The sequence below is a fragment of the Neopsephotus bourkii genome, unplaced genomic scaffold (genome assembly GCF_033783945.1).
Source record: "Neopsephotus bourkii isolate Nb327-2 ecotype Australia unplaced genomic scaffold, CSIRO-AGI_Nbou_v1 NB_234, whole genome shotgun sequence".
In the NCBI taxonomy this organism is placed as follows: domain Eukaryota; kingdom Metazoa; phylum Chordata; class Aves; order Psittaciformes; family Psittacidae; genus Neopsephotus; species Neopsephotus bourkii.
In genome coordinates this window covers 19,027,745-19,046,333 of record NW_026900744.1, presented here as the reverse complement: position 1 = coordinate 19,046,333, position 18,589 = coordinate 19,027,745, and the positions used below count along the sequence as shown (strand labels likewise).

Sequence of the window (18,589 nt, the reverse complement as noted above, 5' to 3'; positions counted from 1 at the left end):
AAGTTTCTCAGCTGTGTGGCTAATGCTTACAACTACCCACTACAAAAAAAAATCCCTAAGTGGCTAAAAAACCCCAGCAGCCTAAGGCATAGGTAACAGCAAATCTGGCTAGAACCAAAGGAAAGTATTTTCATACCTCTACTCCTCACTTAAAATTACACATCTATTACAAAAGCAAGATGGAAAGTAGAGTCCTTACTGTTAACTCTGCCTGCCTGCAAGTTGGCTGGGGATGATGTACAAGGAAGAAAAATGAACACTGTTTTCATCTCAGATTTTAGCAAACAGCAAGGGAGGATATACTGTAAGCCACATCTTTCATATCACACCTGCTGCCTAGGGAAGGCAGCACCATCACTAAAGTGTTTTCCTTTAATTCTGTCATTGCTGTTCCAGGTCCTTCAGGATTTTCTCCACTTAGCTCATACTTGCTACTTCTGAACAGGCACCTTATGTCAGATAAGTCCTCAGATAAAAATGCTCCAAGTCGCCTCCATCTATGAACATCATGATATACACATACCAATATTCTCAGGATGTTATTGATGTTATCGCTACATCAGCCACCATCCAACCTCACTTGTTGTATCTGATTCTTTTACTTTCCTGCCTCCTTCCCCAAAACTATTTCTCTTACTACCTACCTCTAATTGTCTTTCCATTACCTTCTTGCTCCTCATGAACCCTCCAGTTTTCCTGCTATTCACCTTAGCCTTGCTCTGCCTCGTCGTTCTGCAGTTAATTTTCAATCTCTATAGGCTACAGAGATACTCTGCTCTTGGCTACTGGCTGGATGAGACACTTCTGCCCCTTCCCAGAAATAAAGAAGGAAACATTCGGCAGTTCTTGGCACCGGGAACTGGACAGGCAAACAAATGATGGAAGTGGTGCAGTGCTTTTCATTTTGTTGACTCTGTGGATCCTCATCTATCTCTGGGAACTTATTCTGCTACAATCTGTCATCCTAGTTGAAATCATCTGTTCAAACCCAGCACAACTATGCTCTCTCCTTGCAGGGAGTTGATAACAGCCCTCCAATATTGCCACTGACTTCCTCCTTGATGACTTAAGCAAAAACTACAGAATGTGTTAGATAGATTGAACTAATTTGGCACTAACAACATGAAAGTTTAAAAGGAAATTAAATGGGCAGAATATATTAAGCTTTCAGAACTAACTCATCTCAAACAAGGAAGAAGGAAGTCAGTCTCCTATGAAAGAGCTCTAGGCATTTGTCAAGTCCAGAATATTGTTAAGAAGGATGATAAATATGACATTAAGGTGCCATTTTTTTATACTCATTTTGTTTATTCAGTTTTGGTTGTTTTTTTAAATATGTATTATTAAGAAGTTGTTTCAGGAACTATGCAAGGCACTGCATATACGAAGCACGCAGCTTCCTGCTTCTGGGGGTGTAAGCATTCTGTTGATTATTTCTAGGTCCCAAAAGTACAGCAGTAAAGCCAGGTACACTTCAGCTCACCTTTCTCATAACCCAATTCCTAATCTAGAGGCTATCGCTCAGCAGCAAGGGAGAAAACATGGCTTCTGTGCTCATTCTGGTTACCATTCAACAAGTTCTTTCCTTTGCTAAAAAAGGATCAGTCATGGAACTGAAACTTTAGCAATGACAAACTGCATACCTAAACATATGCCAAAAAATGGTTAACAGCAGGGAGTATTCCTGATATCAATAGGTTTCTTTAAAATAGAGAATGAGTAACAGCCCTCAGATGAACCCCAGAATGGCTGAATGATACTGCTTGACACTAGCCCAGCCCTATAATGTGGGAGCCTTTTAAAATCCCTTCAGCCTTCTTGATTCTCTGCCACCAGAAATTAGTTTAAGTTTCTTGTCACTAAAGTTACGATATTTGGCCTGCAGGAAGCAGCTCAACAAAACAAAAACCAAACAAATAAAAAGCCCTGAGACACACATATTGCCAGAATTTGCTCCTTCACTAAATATCAGCTAAAATATAAACTCAGATTCCTTTGAGAAACTAATAGAGCCTTTTGCTCATGACAGCACTTAAAGCCGGTTTTAACAGAAGTAACATACTGAACTCACAGTTTCCAAACCAGCATCTCTCAAGTTAGCGTAGAAGCACACAAAAGAAAATAACCCATCACTTTGTCCTGAAGTTTGCTGAACAACTACTTTCTCTTCAGATTACACTTGTAGGTATTCTTGCTTTGGGAACTAATGCGAGAGCAAACTAGCCTCAAATAGGCTAAAAAAAGTGAAATTAAAAGGAGATTTATTTTTTTTTTTTGCTGCTCAATGTGTCATTCCCACTACTACAGAAACAATTGCTATAAAAAAACTGCAGAAAAGTTTGGCATACTCAGTAGCAATGCACCTATTTTAAGAATAACAGTACCAAGTTAGTTTATTCACAGCTGACTTAACTTTCAGATAAGTATCTGGGCAGGTCTAGAAATTCCACTTCAGAACAATCTTCCAGAAAATTCCAAACATTTTAAAAACTGAATTATGATTTACATCATTATCTAGAAAACATTTAGCATGTATTAACAGAAACAGGAGTGGGTGGGAATTGAAGCTGACTATGCATTTTATCTCATAACACTTTATCTTTCCTGATGCACTGTGACAAGACCTGGATCATAGACCAGTCTTCCCACACAGTGAACAGATGTTTTCCTCCCACATTTAGAGCTTCCGAAGACCAAACAATCCCTCACAGGTTACTTCTAGTTTCATTGTACCTTCAAACCCTGTTTGCTATAGGATTTCAGAACTAATGTTTTATTGCTTTACAGAACAACAGTATTTATTTTTAGGAAATGAGTCAACTAATTTGGTATCTAATTAAAAATATAAATAGGCACATAAAAATATGAGGGGTTGTGCAACTTGTCTTTGAACCACTCCAGGATTCATGGAGTTAAAGACTGTGCAGTATTGTACATCACTTAGAATGTTAATTTTCTACAAAGGATTTCACCCAGACCTCTGTTTCAGGTGTCATGGTACTGTCCCCTGGAAAGTCCAACTGCGCTACAACTGAGATTATTTTAACATAATTTTCCATTATATTTTGTGAAAGTTTAAGGCTCCCAAATATACCTTCCAGAACATTCTTGATACTGTGAGAAAGATGAAATCCTGCAACACTTACCACCAAACACATCTCCGTTCTGATAGTTTTTCCCCTTCTGAGTTTCCTCTTCGTTTTGAACAGTAGAAACATGCTTGGCAGAGGCACAGCCCATAGCTTCATTCAGACAGCTCCAGCTGGACGGAAACAAATCATGTCTAGAGACGCATACTCATTGTTTTAAAAATAATCCACCTTCCTGCTTGGTTGTCAAGTCACTTTTACCTAAAGAAGGCCAAAAAAAGAGAGAAAAATGTTGACAAAAGGTGGCTTCTAAATGTGGATCTTCAAGAAGACAACCGGGTTTCTGAAGAGGAATTAGAATACCACAGGCTCTCTCCATCATCTCAGGTTGCTAAAACTGTATTTAATAAATGTCTGACACAGGTAGGTCATGATAGAGGTATATCAATCCTGCCTTGGGACAGGAGTGCAGGACTGGAACCCAAAGTCTCTTCCAGCCTTATTTGTTTAATCTGTAGCTTGACAAAAGGCACTTCATACAAATATGTTTTCCACAAACACAGCTATTCCCACAGAAGAGGGGTATTTTTTGAAAGAAACCACCAATATCCACTCCTGTTCATTTTATCAATCTACCCATCAAGCTAGATTTCTTACAAAGTGTTTTAGTGATTAAGAGCTGCTAATTGCAAGTGTTCAGACAAAATAACCCCCATAAATCAATTAAAGATCTTATGTTAATAGATGTGAAAGGCGATAGCCAGCTGTACTATATTTTTTTCTATGTGTTCATTATTCTACTGAATTCATAAAACCTCCACTGCTCAAAAAGGCAACTATCCCCATTATGAGATGGAATAACACTCTCTGAACAATCCAGATGTCACATAAAACAAAAGGAGGAAGAAAAACCTAATTGATAGATGCAATATTTTATGTGAAAACAAAACCAAAACAACCCTTTAATTGCCAAGTGGTTCTGCACTTGAATAAAAACAACTTAAAAGTTTGGTGAGATGACCTGGCTCTCTTTTGCACCAGCCAAACCTTTTGGAATAAGAGAAAAGCTAGAGAAAAATGAGAACCAACCCTCTCTGCTGAGTTATTTAGTTCAGCTATAGCATAAGATTATACGTGCAATTTCTTGACTCATTACTTCTGGGCATTTACTTTAAAAAGATATGGCTCATTTTACTCCATGCCAACAACAATAATTTTATCTATAACAGCAGATGGGCCCTCTTACCAAGGATATATCAGTATCCATCCCACCAGAAATGCGTAACTCAAAAGAAAATAGTCTGAGATTTATTTCCTTGTGCGCTCAGTATGAACAGCACACCCGCTTCTGCCAAGGCAGCACTGGGACACATCAGGACATGGTCTAGGAGGGCTCCACAGCTGCCCTCAAAGTGATTTCCTTGCCCTTTCCCAAAGCAACAGAAACAAGGATGGGGCCACCAGGTTGAGAGCAATTCTGCTTTTGCTATTGCAGCCTCAGGTTCCCTGACAAGCAGCTTTTACCATGCAAGGGGAAGGACTCTGGATAGATCCACCCCTCACGTCTATTCACAGACCAGCTTATACTTTCCATCTTGCTCTGCACATCTTTCTCTATTTAAGTAGGGTATTCCACTCAAAGTGTACAACACATATATGCTCAATCCCTGTTCTAAGCAGCTAACCCTCCCAGACACCCCTTTACCTGCATTTTCCTTTGTGTTCAGTATATTCTCCAACATGCTTTTTCCTTTTTTCTTCCTCCTACATATGCACACTTGAGCATAAATTTCTAATATATTGCATCCTTCTCTCTTAGCAAGAGCTAGCTACTTGCTTGAAAGTGCAGGATTTTAAATAAGGTACTCATGCTGTCAGTGACAGATACCCTGAGCTACTTTTTAACCTTACATAGTTACTTTAAAAAAAAGCACAACTACAACCACCAAAACAAAAATACAAAACAACCACAAAAAACCTCACAAAAAAATATAAGTAAACCCCCCAAAACAAAAAAACCCAACCAAACCCAAACCAAACAAAACAACAACAAAAAAGTAAAAGAAAAAAGAAAAGAAAACCTTGTTGTAGCACAAGTCAGTATTGAACTATGGAAGCCTTCTGCTTCCTCAAGCAATTGCCAAGGATATTTTTCAAATTGTTGTAATGCATCTACTTGTCAGTTGTACAGACAAAGCTATAGCACTCCTAAGCCACCAACTGCTCTCAGAATTCCTCTACGCACATCCAAGCAGTCAATAATCCGGATTAGGCCATCCTAATTACACTGCCATGCATTGTAAATACCAATACACTCATTTTATGCAAACTATATTGGTTATTCTTAAGTCTTTGCAACACAGTGAAGGTTGCAGCAGATAATTCTTAACGTGTCCAAATAGCAGGACAGCTTGCATTAAGCTAATATGTTTTGTCTCACTACTGGAGTTGGAAATTAAGATCTTTAAGCATTTCAAGCATCAGCTACACCTGGAGGCAGGTATGGGAGATGGAGGAGAAATAGCAAACTGGGAAGGGTAACTTCTAAGTGGCCTGGAAATTAAACATGGACTGATTTTCTTAGAGGATGCAAATCTGCTTAAAGACAATAGCTTTTAATGCACCAGCTGAAATAAATGAGGGAGTAAAATGATCAAGTTTTTACCTCAGAGTCTGTTTCAGATTTCAGATGAAAGCAAGAGCCCCAAGGTAAACAGTCTAAAAAAAAAACAGTAACTTTGATTGGCAGTTTAAAATATAACCAGTTATATTATCCCATGGAAAAGGATATGTCCAGCTATGTGGCAAAGAGCAAGGGGAAACCAAATGTAACCCCAGAAAAAACATGATGTGTAGCTGGGACTGCTAACAGACTGTACATGGGGAAAATCACTGCACACTGTAAAACAGGCATCTCTCACAGAACAGCTGAGCTGCTCTCACAGAAGTACCTGTTGAATGAATTATCCTCTTGCCTTGTTCAACTATTTTTCCTCTTTCTTTTTCTGTCTTTCGCAGGGACCATTCAGAAAAGGGAAAGAGTTGCTTAGTAATAAAAAAAATATTTCATAACACAGCAGTGTCTTGGTTTTTAGAAGAGGATTTTTTTGTGAAGCCTTATACAAAGCCAACATGCAGCAGTACAAATCACAAAATACTTAATCGTTGATGAGTAACCAGGAGAGTGATGGTCCCATCTCACAGGACCAGTGAGCTGTAGAAGCTATCTGAAACAAAGAGATGCTAAACACCAATGCAGAAGAATAAAGCTCTTTGGGGGCGGGAAGGTAAAATATACAGTCAAATCTCTCTTGCAGCATCTTGGTAGCACACAACAACCTAACTAAAAATATGGTCACATTCAAAGGCATGCTGTGATTAAAGGAAACAAATGGGAATACAAGAACTGAAAGTTTCATCTTTTACATTTAAGAACAGTAATCATAGCAGTGTCTGAAAAAAACTACACTACTAATACTTGGATTACAGTGACAATTTCTTCTGGATCCAATTGATTGGGCTTAGAAAGCTACTCCAAAATGACCTCCAAGATAAGTCTAAAACACATTTCTAGGCAAAATTATTGGACTACTGTTAATATAGGGCAGAGCAACAGACAAGACTGTGACATGGATACCTAAAACAATCCAGAATTAGAAGAGGATTTAAAACAAAGAAAGTGAGAGAAAAGCAGCATTAATTTTACAAGAGATGAAATCTGAGATACATGACACTGTGATGATCTCCAGCCTTACACTGCCCCAGCCCTTGCCCAAGTACTGAAGCCCTCAATGATGAGGTTCGGGTATCGCTCAGAAATGAGGTAGGTGTTGGCCCTCATTCAGTAGGATGCCTGCAGAGGGTTTTGAGGAGGTGAAACATAGTACTTCAAGTGGCAGCAGAGTAACACAGCCATTCTGCCTCCTCCCCCACTTTTGCACAGATACAATTTTCCCTTTTGTTTTCCTGAGCATTTGGGGGTATACAGATTTTTAGAAGCCAAAAATAAAAAGAATAAGAAAACCTCAAACCATTTGCAGTTCATGTTCGCCACCCACCATCATTAATTATCAAGATTTGAGAGACAATTTACAAGCTCCAATCTGCAAAAAGCTAGTGAGAAAAATCTCTTAGGCAGATCAAAAGTGTCTACACCACCCCCGAATTAAATGCGACAGGTTTAAGATTAACATCTTATGTGCAGGTCGAGAGAAGGCTACAGATGCTTTCAGATGCTGTCCTTTGTACCTCAAGTTTCTTCTGAGCCAAAAAAACAGGGAGCTCAATTCTTAGAATACAAACTGCCTTTGGAAACTTAGCAATTCCTTTTCTTTTTTTAATTGGTTTGTTTGGTTGTGGAGTGTTTTTAGGCATGCCTATGTTGCGCTTTTTATTTTACCAGCTCTTTCAACACTTCATTAATCAACTCATCATCCCTTCACCTCTTATTTCTGGCAGTCACATCCAAGGCTGCATCCTCAACAAAACATATTTTGCTTCCACAGCTGAAAAACACATACTAGCAAATGGAGGATCTCCAGTGTTTTACAACAAATGTATGTTAATGATTCTATTATCACAGGTGTATTTGTTTTCATCCTTATTGCATTGAGATAACCAATCTTTCACCTTCTTCAGGCTGCAGATATATCTAAAAGTTTTCTTCCATGTTGACCACACTGGAAATGAGGTTAAAATTTCACAAAGCTCAAGATATCAAAGCAGTGAGCTCTGTGCAGCCATCAAAAAAACCCCTAAGCTACAAAGAAACAGCACACTGGCTTTTCCTAAAATACAACAATTTTTCCTAAAATACAACAATTGGCAGATCCCAAGGATTTAACTTGCTGCTATTAATCGCACTTATTTCCTACAAGAAATAGGCCAGTTTTATTTCCATTTGATTCCCCTCCCAAAAAAAGAAGAAAGCAGAAATGTCTTCTGAATTTGTCCTCCATGACTTCACTGGAAGTTAGCACCTGGGAGTCGCCCACTGTGACATCCCTCTTCCTCAGCCACCTTCCACCACATCTGCCAGAAAATACGGGGCTTGGGGAGGTTTTTTTCCAACTGCCAAAAGGCATTTTTCAGCCAAAAAGACACAACTTTTACCTCTGCAGTGCACCAATGGCCAAAGGAGGGTATGAAAACGAAAAGATTAAAAAAAACCTTTAATATAAGCTCTCTTTCTCCTTCAAATTATTTGAACCTGCATTGCTGGTGAATAGCACAGTTATATTGAAAATGGACTCACTGACTTGCTAAATGAACAGGGCAAGGTTATGGCAGAATGAGAGCTGCACGCACTCTGGAGTATACCTTGCAGTGGCAGAAGGGGAAAAGAAAAAGCCAAAGTGAGCGGTGATGATCTGTTCCTTTGAACCCATAAAACATACTCCCTTCCGCCTGTTGATACCAATAGCCTTGAAAGTATTTTCTCCCCTTTTATGAATTGTTTGTCTCTGCGATGTAAAATTTCAGTGTTTATTACCACATTTCAGCATCCTATTGAAAACACGCTGTTCCGGCCAGCTGGGCAAATGCAGCAGTAATCTCACTGAAAGGGGAAAAAATTAGCATTGTGCTACAAAATCAATAGTGCACAAGGAAACAGAGAATGCACTCCACGGTTTTACCGCATTTTACTCAAGTTGCACTAAAAATACCACTGACAAACTAAACCAGCCCAGTTAGTCAGATGGTGGAACTGCCATTTGCATGTATCCTCTCTTGGGAAGCCACACTCAGCAGAAATCGTATTTGAAGCATTCATTTTTCAAAGAGCAAACAAGAATACTGCAATTTGACAGCTAGAGACCTGACAGAGAGAACATAAAAGCTCAGCTACATCGATTTTCCCAGCAGGGAGGGCCTGGTTTGAATTAATGCTACTGATTCATATAATCAGGTTATTCTTTCTATTACAGGACAGACTTTGCCCTGCTGAGGCTTATCTTACCTTTTTTATCAGAATTATTTTATTTTGTTCACAATCAGCATTTCTGCTGATCCAATACATTGGTTTTGATGTACTAAAGAAACAAGTAATTTCCAAAAACACACTAGAGGTGCTATGTTTCTTACGAGAAAGCAAGAGTTTCATACACATTTCACCTGCACAGTCTGTTTTAAACCAGTAGTGGTGCCACAGCTTCTCTTCATCACAGTAGGCAGTGACACTCAACCAGAATTGCCAAGAAATCAGGATATTTATCCTACGTACCCTGCAGAAAAAACAAGCACTTTTTAATAAGTGCTAACATAACAATAAACTGAGAACACCTTAACTATTTCCTGCGTTTATATGAGCCATTGCTATAGCTGTTACAAGGAAATTAGAGAGTCGCAGTAGAGATTTCTACAACACGCACACAAAATGTTCAGACCTGTGTTTGCTACCAAAGATGTTTCAGAGATGATGGGCCAACACAGAATCTCAGCCCATTGCCCAGTACTTCTCTTTTGGGTTACAATCAGTGCTGTATGATTGAAAACTCAACAGAAACCAGCATAGGGGATCCAATAAGACCCTTTCCACTGACTTTAGGTGGCTTGAGGTCACTTCCTAAACCTCAAATTTCATGGAAGGAAGACTGTTTTGTGATTTATTTCCAAAGGGATTTTGGAAATGTACTGCTGGTGATCACAACCCAGCCAGCACACTGTTGTGTTGGAGATATTAGACAGGACTAGAGAAAAGCCAGGTTCAATTCTCCTTAGTACAACTTTCGTATACATCTGAGAATAATCTCCAGCACTTACAGTAATAGGAAGAGTGCCCAAGTACCTATAAAGAAAACTGACAATAAGCTCTTATATTTAATTTTATTTCTGTCTTCATGGTTTAAGAGCAAGATGTGGTTTACTGAACAAGATACAGTAAAAGGCCTGAGGTAAGGAACAGAGATTTATATAATGTTCTGTACATGACTAAGTACAGGTCTGAGTAACATCTCCCTTTTGAGAACTCACTCCTCTTGCTTTGCTTTACTAAAATTAAATACACAACCATTATACTTAGCTGATCAACCCCACTATTTAGAATTAGATTAAAATCAAATGATGCATTAGCTGTAGCTGCTCCTTCAACAAAACCATTTGCTTTGGAGAAAAACCTTGAGAGATAATTACCACACTGTGAAAATTCATCAGTTCATCTAATTCATTCATTCCTCCTGCCCTCTTCCCACCAGTGATGGGGCATACACCTGCAGATGTAAACACTGACTTTGGCCTGAAGCTGAACTCTTTTTAACACTGTCCCTCTCCCAGAAAAGCAGTGGCACTGTATCTCCTAAAAATATGAATCACATACTTATTTCAACAGTAAAAGCATCAAGTATCTAATACCACATATTGGTGATATTAGACCTGGAGTTTTTAGACTTGGAGGTCTGATCTTTATTCTTTATTCTTCCTCGCTTTTATTTCCTTTCCAAACTACTTCTCAATTTTTCTCATGTGCTACCATAATGGTGGATATAACATACAAACATGGAGCTGGTAGATGCCTCCAGCTATGCCAGATGCAACTTCTTCACTTCCTGTGGTGATAATTAGCATCTTTCAAACCTCAGTAAGAGCACCTTTAGCATCATAATATCAAAAATCCAGCAGAGCTATGCTCTGAGAATTGTAGACTCCCTGAGAGGTGGGGTGTACACAGGAGTCTATCCCATGCACCTGAGGTGATGGTGGCAGTCCGAAGTGATAGTGAAAGAAAAAGATTAATTCTTCACCTCCAACACCAGGGTACAGCATCTGCTATTATAGCAAATCCCCTTTGATACCCAAGACTGAAACTGCAGTGAAAGCACTAGTGTCACAGACCCCATCGTCTCTCCCCCATTTCCAGCTGTATCAATGAAGGATGACCAGAAATACAGCAACAATTAATCTATCTCCCCAAAAATCACCTCCAAACATACAGCATGGGATTATCCCACCTTGCCTTGCGAACCTACTTTCAGTCCTGCCCTGAAAACATGCTCTCCAGTTAAACTGTGCACTTCCAGATTTTACCTGGAGACGCTTCTTTGCTCCCCAGTAAGCCTGGCAACGCAGCAAGTTAGACCAAATTCATCACTGCAGGAAACAGGGGAACAGCTGCAAGCTGGAGGGGGACTACTGAATGTCCCTGCAGCAATATAGAGCACACAATTTGCACCCCATGTCACCTCCAAGGCATTTTGCATCTAAGGAGCTGTGGCAGGAGCTCATGTGCCACTTACACTGAAATTAAAACAACTCAGCTATACAGAAGCCAAGGGGATGAGATGCCAGAGACCTGCTAATGTGTCAGCAAGGAAACATTTGCCATATGCACCTCTGCTATTTCTGTGCAATTAAAGCGTGAAACGATTTAAAGGGGCCTACCTTTTTTTTTTTTTTTTTTTTTGCAGATGAACTAGAGAAAGAAAAAATCTTTCTTCACTAACCCAGTAACACTTAAACGACAAAATAAGTGCAGAGATGCTGCTCAAAATCATGGGAGGTGGCTCATCCAGGTCAGTGAAGAATAATTCCAGCACAAGCACCCACTGCTGTGCACAGCTGCCTTCTCTATAGCTGAAACGACAGCTACAACCTAGCTTAAAATAATCAGTTTAAATTACTGATAAAATCTGAAACTGGCTCATGTCACTCAGCTTTTTTGAACAATTGTGAATGGCACAGGTAAGAATGAAAGGCATGCACACTGCAACCTGCATTCCCAAAATTATACTAGTGACTGCCCCCTCCTGCTTAGCAGGGCTAGTCCATGGGCTCAAAGAGAAGGAAACAGAATTTCTGGTGCTGAAGGCCACAGTCCCCAAATGTTTGCATTTGGCTTGATCCGAGAGCCTTATGCAATACCCTATCTGATATCACACACTATCACGCACCCAAGTTGGGTGGGCAGCTGAGAAGGCAGGCTGTGCTGAGGAGCACGAGAGCTTCAAAAACCTCTGGCTGAGAACAGGCAGCTGAAAAAGCATAGGCGAGAGAGGGGCTGGGCTATGGGGAGGAAAAGCAAGGTGTTGCCGCTCCTGTGACACCTGCTGTGATCCATTCCCTTCTTTGACTGCATCTCCCCATCCAGTGCTCAGGCAGTTCCTGAGCAGGACATCCCTGCTGGACCTTCAGTGCTTGCAAAAAACACTTCCTTACTCCACTCCCTCAACACAGATTTAGGAGCTTACCCAAGTCACAGCTCTGGGTAGGGGTATTTTCCCTGGTGAATGGATATGTGCATAACCAAGCCTGGATACTCAAAAAATAAGATCTAAACCACCTTTCAGCCTATGATATGAGTAAATGAGCAATAAACTAACCAAAACAAATTGAAATATTTTTAGTTCAGATTAACACAGTTATAATTCAAACACAACCAGCAAGCCCAGAGCTGGATCAGTGGCACAGCAGCAGTGAATGCTGCAGATCTCTCCTCCCACTGATGATGCTGATGCAGTGCCCGAATTCCCTGGGTCACAAGAAGGCACAGTCAAGGCAGCAACTGACTTCATCAGCATTAAAAACATAGAAACCATCTTCTACCTTCTTTAAACGAGCAAAGTATTATTCAGACTGTTAGCATCCTGCCCCTGTACTTTGGTCTAATGTTGCATACCCCTAAAAGTGATCATGTTATTTTTCTGTGTGCAGGCAACTGGCTCTTATTCAGTAGCTCATATGTCACAGAATGCTCTTGTGCTTTGACCCACAGTTTAGGGATCTATTTGAACTCAACAAAATGGTGTTTAAGCCAACTACATATAAAACAAGTTAAATCTTTCAAATTAGAAATGTTATGGGACAACACATCAAGCCAAACTTTCTGTTTCACTGTGTAAACTTTTTCTGGGTACCACTTGAATTTACTTAAACAGAACACGATGCAGAATAATAATTACAAAGTAATTTGGGGTACAGAAAGAGGTTTCAGAACACTCACAGAACATGTACACCTTGCCTATGAATCCCAGCTCAGCAAAACCCCTGCAGATGTGAAGGACAGTTAAGATCAAGGGCACAGTATCCTTTTGGAAAGGTCTGTTACAGTTTGGGTGCTGTTACCCACCAGCTGCTCACTGCTGACCATCAGCTGGATATTAACTTCTCTAGCTCTGACCTGCACTGATCCACCATCAGAGCATTTGATATCTACTTCAACTCAAAGGTCAGCCAGCTGAGCAAGAGCTCTAACTCAATGGTCCATGTCTGCAGAGGTTACTGCTCCCACCTGCTTGTGTTGTCCCCTCTTCAAGGGATACTTGCTTGCTCCCAGCAGAGTGAACAGAACTACTGCCACTCTACCCTGGACGTCAGTCACGTCCATCTGTGTCCTGACTCCTCTTTCAAATGCTGAATACAAAAACGTTTGCGGTTGATACAATGAAGACTTGAGAGTGACTGATCCAGCTGCTGTCCCAAAATGCACCCACACAGGATGGGTATATGTGAATTCACTCAGTTCATCCAAAGCTGGTTTGAACTTGCTTTTGCAGATCAAGTTTTGCAACTCCCCAGGTCAGGAGATCTTTAGTGCAACATCAATGAATGCAAAATACCACGCCAGTGACAATTGCATGCACAGCACAGACTCCGTGATTGCAGAAGGCATTAAATAATATTAAGTTGGTTTTGCAAAGCATGCATGTGCCTTCACATCTCTGTGGGAACAGCGAAGACTACAGACTAAGAAGTGCTGCTCACTATCAAAAACTGAAAGTGGAACTGACTCAAGGTCTGGGAACCATCCAAAAACGTTTGGTGTACTGCGGAGCAAGAGGTCATACATCAGTCTAGCTGCGGGACTGTAAAGTTGCTAAAGTCAGGGAGATGAATTGCTGGCTTGAGGTGTTGCAGTTGTGAAAGATGTGTAACTGAGCACGAACACGCTGGAGGAAACAGTCCTGAAAGGAAGCAGCAAATGAAGTGCTCTCCCACACCCCCTCACAGTTGCCTGGCCACACAGTAGAGCTCTCACCCTGTTTTTTCTGCCAAACTGACATGAATAGGAGCAGGGAGGAAGGGTATGGACAGGAGGTGGAGAGGGGGGAAACAGCTGAAAATATTACAGCCTCACAGGAGGCAAAGCAAGGAGAGAAACCTATGACCAGTGTAACGCACATTCTGCTCAGCTGTAGGAGCACGGAAGAAATGTGTAAAAACTGAAAAACATTCTGAATTCCATTGCATTATAGCAGTAGGAATTTTGTGGGTTGGCTTTTTTTTGTTTGCTTGTTTGGGAGGGGGAGGGGGTTGTGTTATTTTGGGGGGTTTGGGGCTGGTTTTTTGTGTTTGGGTTTTTTGTTTTGTTTTTTTTTGTTCGGTTTTTGTTTCATTTGTTTGTTTGGGTGGTTTTGTTTGGGGTTCTTTTTATGTTTTTTGTTGGGTTTTTTTTTCCATGTTCTTTTTGGTTTTTGGTGGGTTTTTTTAAAGAACTGAACTGCCAGAACAATACAACTGGTTACAGGATCATAACTCTTGTGGATAACCCACACCAAACCACAACGGCACAGAAATCTAAAAACACTACAGCTCTGCAGATACACATCCAGGAACAGAAAACTGATGGAAAGAAAAGTTAATGCAATACTGTTCAATTTGCACCCAAACAGCATACGTACTTATGTCCTTGTTGCTTTTTTAAAGTCTTTTCAGTCTTTTGTATTCCATATTTCTGTTTTCTTCAGGAGACCTATATTATTTTGTTCCAATCCTTCATATATTTGCATCCTCAGAGCCGTCAGCTGCTTAGCTCCACCTCCAAGGATGCAAATGCACCACCCAGGCCGCTTTCCACTGGTCCACATTGGATCTTTTACTCATATCCAAGGACAGAAGACACATCCATAGACATGTGGAAATTTCACCTACTGTACTGTTTTCATCATTTTGAAACCAGAAGAACAATCCTGATTCAAAAGTTTTTTCCAATTTTTTCTGCTATGCTCCAAGTAGGTCTCCTTTCTCATGTAGATGAACTGAGCTGGCCCTCCACAAGCTACCTTGACTCCTTTTCCTTTTGCCCATAATGAACTCTCCTTACAATTACTTTCTTATTTAAATGCTCAAATACTGCTCCTTTTCAATTCAATGTCAACTAAACTAAGACATTAGTTATTTACATACTGTCACTAGCAATAAGTAGCCAAGGAACATGCACCTCTCTGCATACTACCCATACAGTCACAAAGAATTGCTAAAGCCAACTCAGCAGACTTCAAACTTCAGATATTTTGACCTACTACTGATATTTGTGCAGAAACTACATGAAAACCATCACAATTCAATAGTACTTTGTCCTGGGTTTAACAGTGGCAGTCGTTTTTTCTCTTTCTTGGTAGCTTGCTGTGTTTTGACTTTCGGGCTGGGAACAGAGCTGAAAAAAAAATGATGTTTGGTTTGGCCAAGGACTTGGTGAGCCTCATGCTCTGCCAGGGAGGAGGGGAAGTCGGGAGGAAGCAGAGACAGGACACCTGACCCAAACTGACCAAAGAGGTATTCCATACCACAGCACGTCATGCCCCGGATGTAACTGGGGAGTTACCGGAAGGGCGAGGACTGCAGGGTTGGAGGAGGTATCAGTTGGCGCTTGGTCGGGCTGGGGGGGCAAGTTATTGGTTTCCTGGTGATGAGGTGTTGTATTCTCTTCCTTTGTTATTTCCTTTATCATAACTATTATTGGTGGTAGCAGCAGTGATTTGTGTTATACCTTAGTTACTAAACTGTTCTTATCTCAACCCGTGGGAGTTGCATTCTTTTTGGTTCTCCTCTCCGTCCCCCCAGGAGTAGGGGGAGGGCAAGAAGGGGGGGGGGGGGGGGGGGGTGAGTGGACAAGCTGTCTGGCTGGGGTTAAACCACGACATACTTCTACTCAACAGCATAGCATCATTTTTGGCATTTTGATAAACTCTCTAAAAAGATGTCATATGGCTGTAACATCTTCTTCTGGCATGTTTATTACTTTGAGATGTACTGTTGGTTAAATTTGATTTATTTTCATTCCTTCTTTATTTTGTTGCTACTTCCCTCCTTGCATCATGTAAGGACAAACTGAAATAACCTGCTCAATTAAATTGTTTCTAGCCCTGCAGGTTCACCATCCCCAGCCACATCAGGTCCATCAGGACCATTTCACCAATCAGGGCCCATGACTCCCTGTGACAGTGAAACTTTAACGCAGCTGCATCCAAAGTTAAAAGTCAGCCAACCAACAGCTGTATAATGTTAAGCTCATTGGCCCCTTTACTCCCACATTTAACTTTTTGTGCATGAAAATAGCAGCTGCTTTCCTGAGAGTAAATTCTGCCATATCTTTATAGCTTTCCTCTCCTCACTTTAGGTTCAAGGATTTCATTTTAGAAGCAGAAAAAATAAGTAAGTTTATGAACTCTAACAGCAGGCAGGCTGTCTTGGATATGCTTTTATTATGTTATGAATGCAATACTGAGACTAAATTCAAAAACCAATGAATTTTATATTAATTAAGAAAAAAAAAAAAGGCAGAATCAAATTATTTCAAGTTGCAGTACTTCTCCAAAAGGTAACAGTCAAAATCAGAGTTTACCAGAACCTTAAAAGACACAAACCCATTCACATCAGAGCAGAACAAGGCAGAGCAAATCTCAGCCCTTTGCAGGAGGCCTGCTCATTGACACACAGCCCACCTGGCTGTGGTCCGCCATAGTCCTCCCTCAGGCAAAAATCACTGTATGTCTTTTTAATGCTTGGGGGGTTTTCTTAAAGTAAGGCAGCACCAAGAAAAATTTGTACTAACACACACAAATTCTATCCAGCTCTCTAATCTTGGTTTTCCCTTTTGCAGTGCTAAAAACATACACAATAAAACCACTCCTCTTTCCCCCCTGCCAAGAATGTGATTGCACCACAAAAACTCAGCTTTTAAACAGTGCACCTATATGGTTCCGAGTATAAACCAGTGATGCACAAGGTTCTGCATGGATTGTGCACCTCCCGCTCAAGCCCAGGAATGTAGGCGGTCACAAATGACCAAGGAGCCTGTAAGAGAAAGCTGGTTCAATGTTATTTCTAAGAAAAAAACACATAACCAAATCCAGTTCCCCAGAACAGCATTTAACTCAGCACAACGTAACTGTAAATGCTGGCGTCATTTATAGCACCTGTAAATCATATATTGCCAAACAACTGACAAACACAGTCTCATGAAATTCAGCTCCCAGAGCAGTATGTACCAAAACACTATAAATCCTTCAGTCAGTATTACTGTATTTTTCCATCTCCATGTTATATGCAAATTCTGCCCAACTGAATTATGATACTGTAGCTCAGCACTTACCAATTATATTTTAAACAGACTATTTAAAGGTGCCTACATCCCACTGCAAAAACGTCATTAGAATAGACACAGCAGAAAAGCACCAAGCCCAAAAGCTAATAACAGGATTCTTCTCTCTTCTTGTTTCTCTTCAATCACATGTTTATAATTTGAAAAATTACATGACAAATAGCCACTGTTTTGTCATCTACAGTGAATCTTTTAATACATATGTCAGTGTTCATAAATAAATCATACCGCATCAAGATAAAGTCGAGATCTTTGAGACATCAAAGACTAAATCCAGAACATCAACGCAAGAGCTTGAGGCTAAAAAAGATTTAAAAAAAAAAAAAAAAGCAAGGAAAGAGACAGTATTTTTGGTTCCTCAAGGCCTTGTGAAGAACAACGTGGAAAGAAGGGCTGTTGTGCATGCAGAGGCCTTCACCACTGTACCTTCTCCTACGGTGACATGCTAAGGTACAAGCATCAACATGGGAAATTCTCTTAGTGACCATCATCTGTTTGGAAGAGTGACAAGTTTTAAAATATACTGAAATAGAAACTAAATTTTTTTTCTTCCCTTTCCTAACAGAGAAGTTAAGTCTAAATGCTCAGTTTTATAAAATATGCTGTAAACAAAAACTAAAAAATGAGGCTATTCTACCTAGAAATCTTCTAATTTTCTATTATGATAAACAGCTTGCCATAACACTCCCTCATCATGTTATTTTGCTGTTTGACAAAATCTGTGGCTTTCCTATTTATGACACTGCCACCCCTGGAAGAGGTTTTTCAATACACCAAGTCCCCACAGCACGGCAGTCTGCACCTGGAGCAAGGGAAGCTTGCTTTGAACACTACCATACAAACTCAAGAGGAAACCAAGTGATGTGAGAAGCAATTTGATACGGAATTCAGTAAAATCAGCTTTGTGTTACCAATGCCATCCTGCCTCTTCGCAGCAAGATTATGGGAATTATCAACTGCTCACCAGGATGGAAGAGACCCTCCCAAGTCCTCCCAAAACACCAGGGAACAGAGAAATGTCATGGCAATACAGGAAGAAGTTGCTTAGCAACTCTCTTATTCTGACAGACCAGTTGGCTGACAGAAATTAAGAGAAATTAAACACAGAAACTTTGCTTCCTACAAGGTCCTCAGATTATCTGAACCACATTGCTTGGGTGACTTTTGCAGGGCTAAGTCAGCCTGT

The 18,589-nt window shown here is 40.4% G+C and overlaps 2 protein-coding genes across 4 annotated transcripts in view; one reads left to right on the top strand and one right to left on the bottom strand.

Moving 5' to 3' along the window:
• The window catches only part of TRMT1L (tRNA methyltransferase 1 like), a 331,995-nt gene that overhangs the window by 255,181 nt on the left and 58,225 nt on the right, over positions 1-18,589 (top strand). The window lies entirely within an intron of this gene.
• CUNH1orf21 (chromosome unknown C1orf21 homolog) overlaps positions 1-18,589 on the bottom strand; it is a 124,613-nt gene that overhangs the window by 71,911 nt on the left and 34,113 nt on the right. For all 3 annotated transcript variants that reach the window (XM_061345721.1, XM_061345722.1, XM_061345723.1), the window contains one exon: positions 3,147-3,350. In XM_061345721.1, coding sequence (XP_061201705.1) covers positions 3,147-3,240 — 94 coding nt within the window. In that variant the 5' untranslated portion in view covers positions 3,241-3,350. The remainder of the gene's footprint in view (positions 1-3,146; positions 3,351-18,589) is intronic.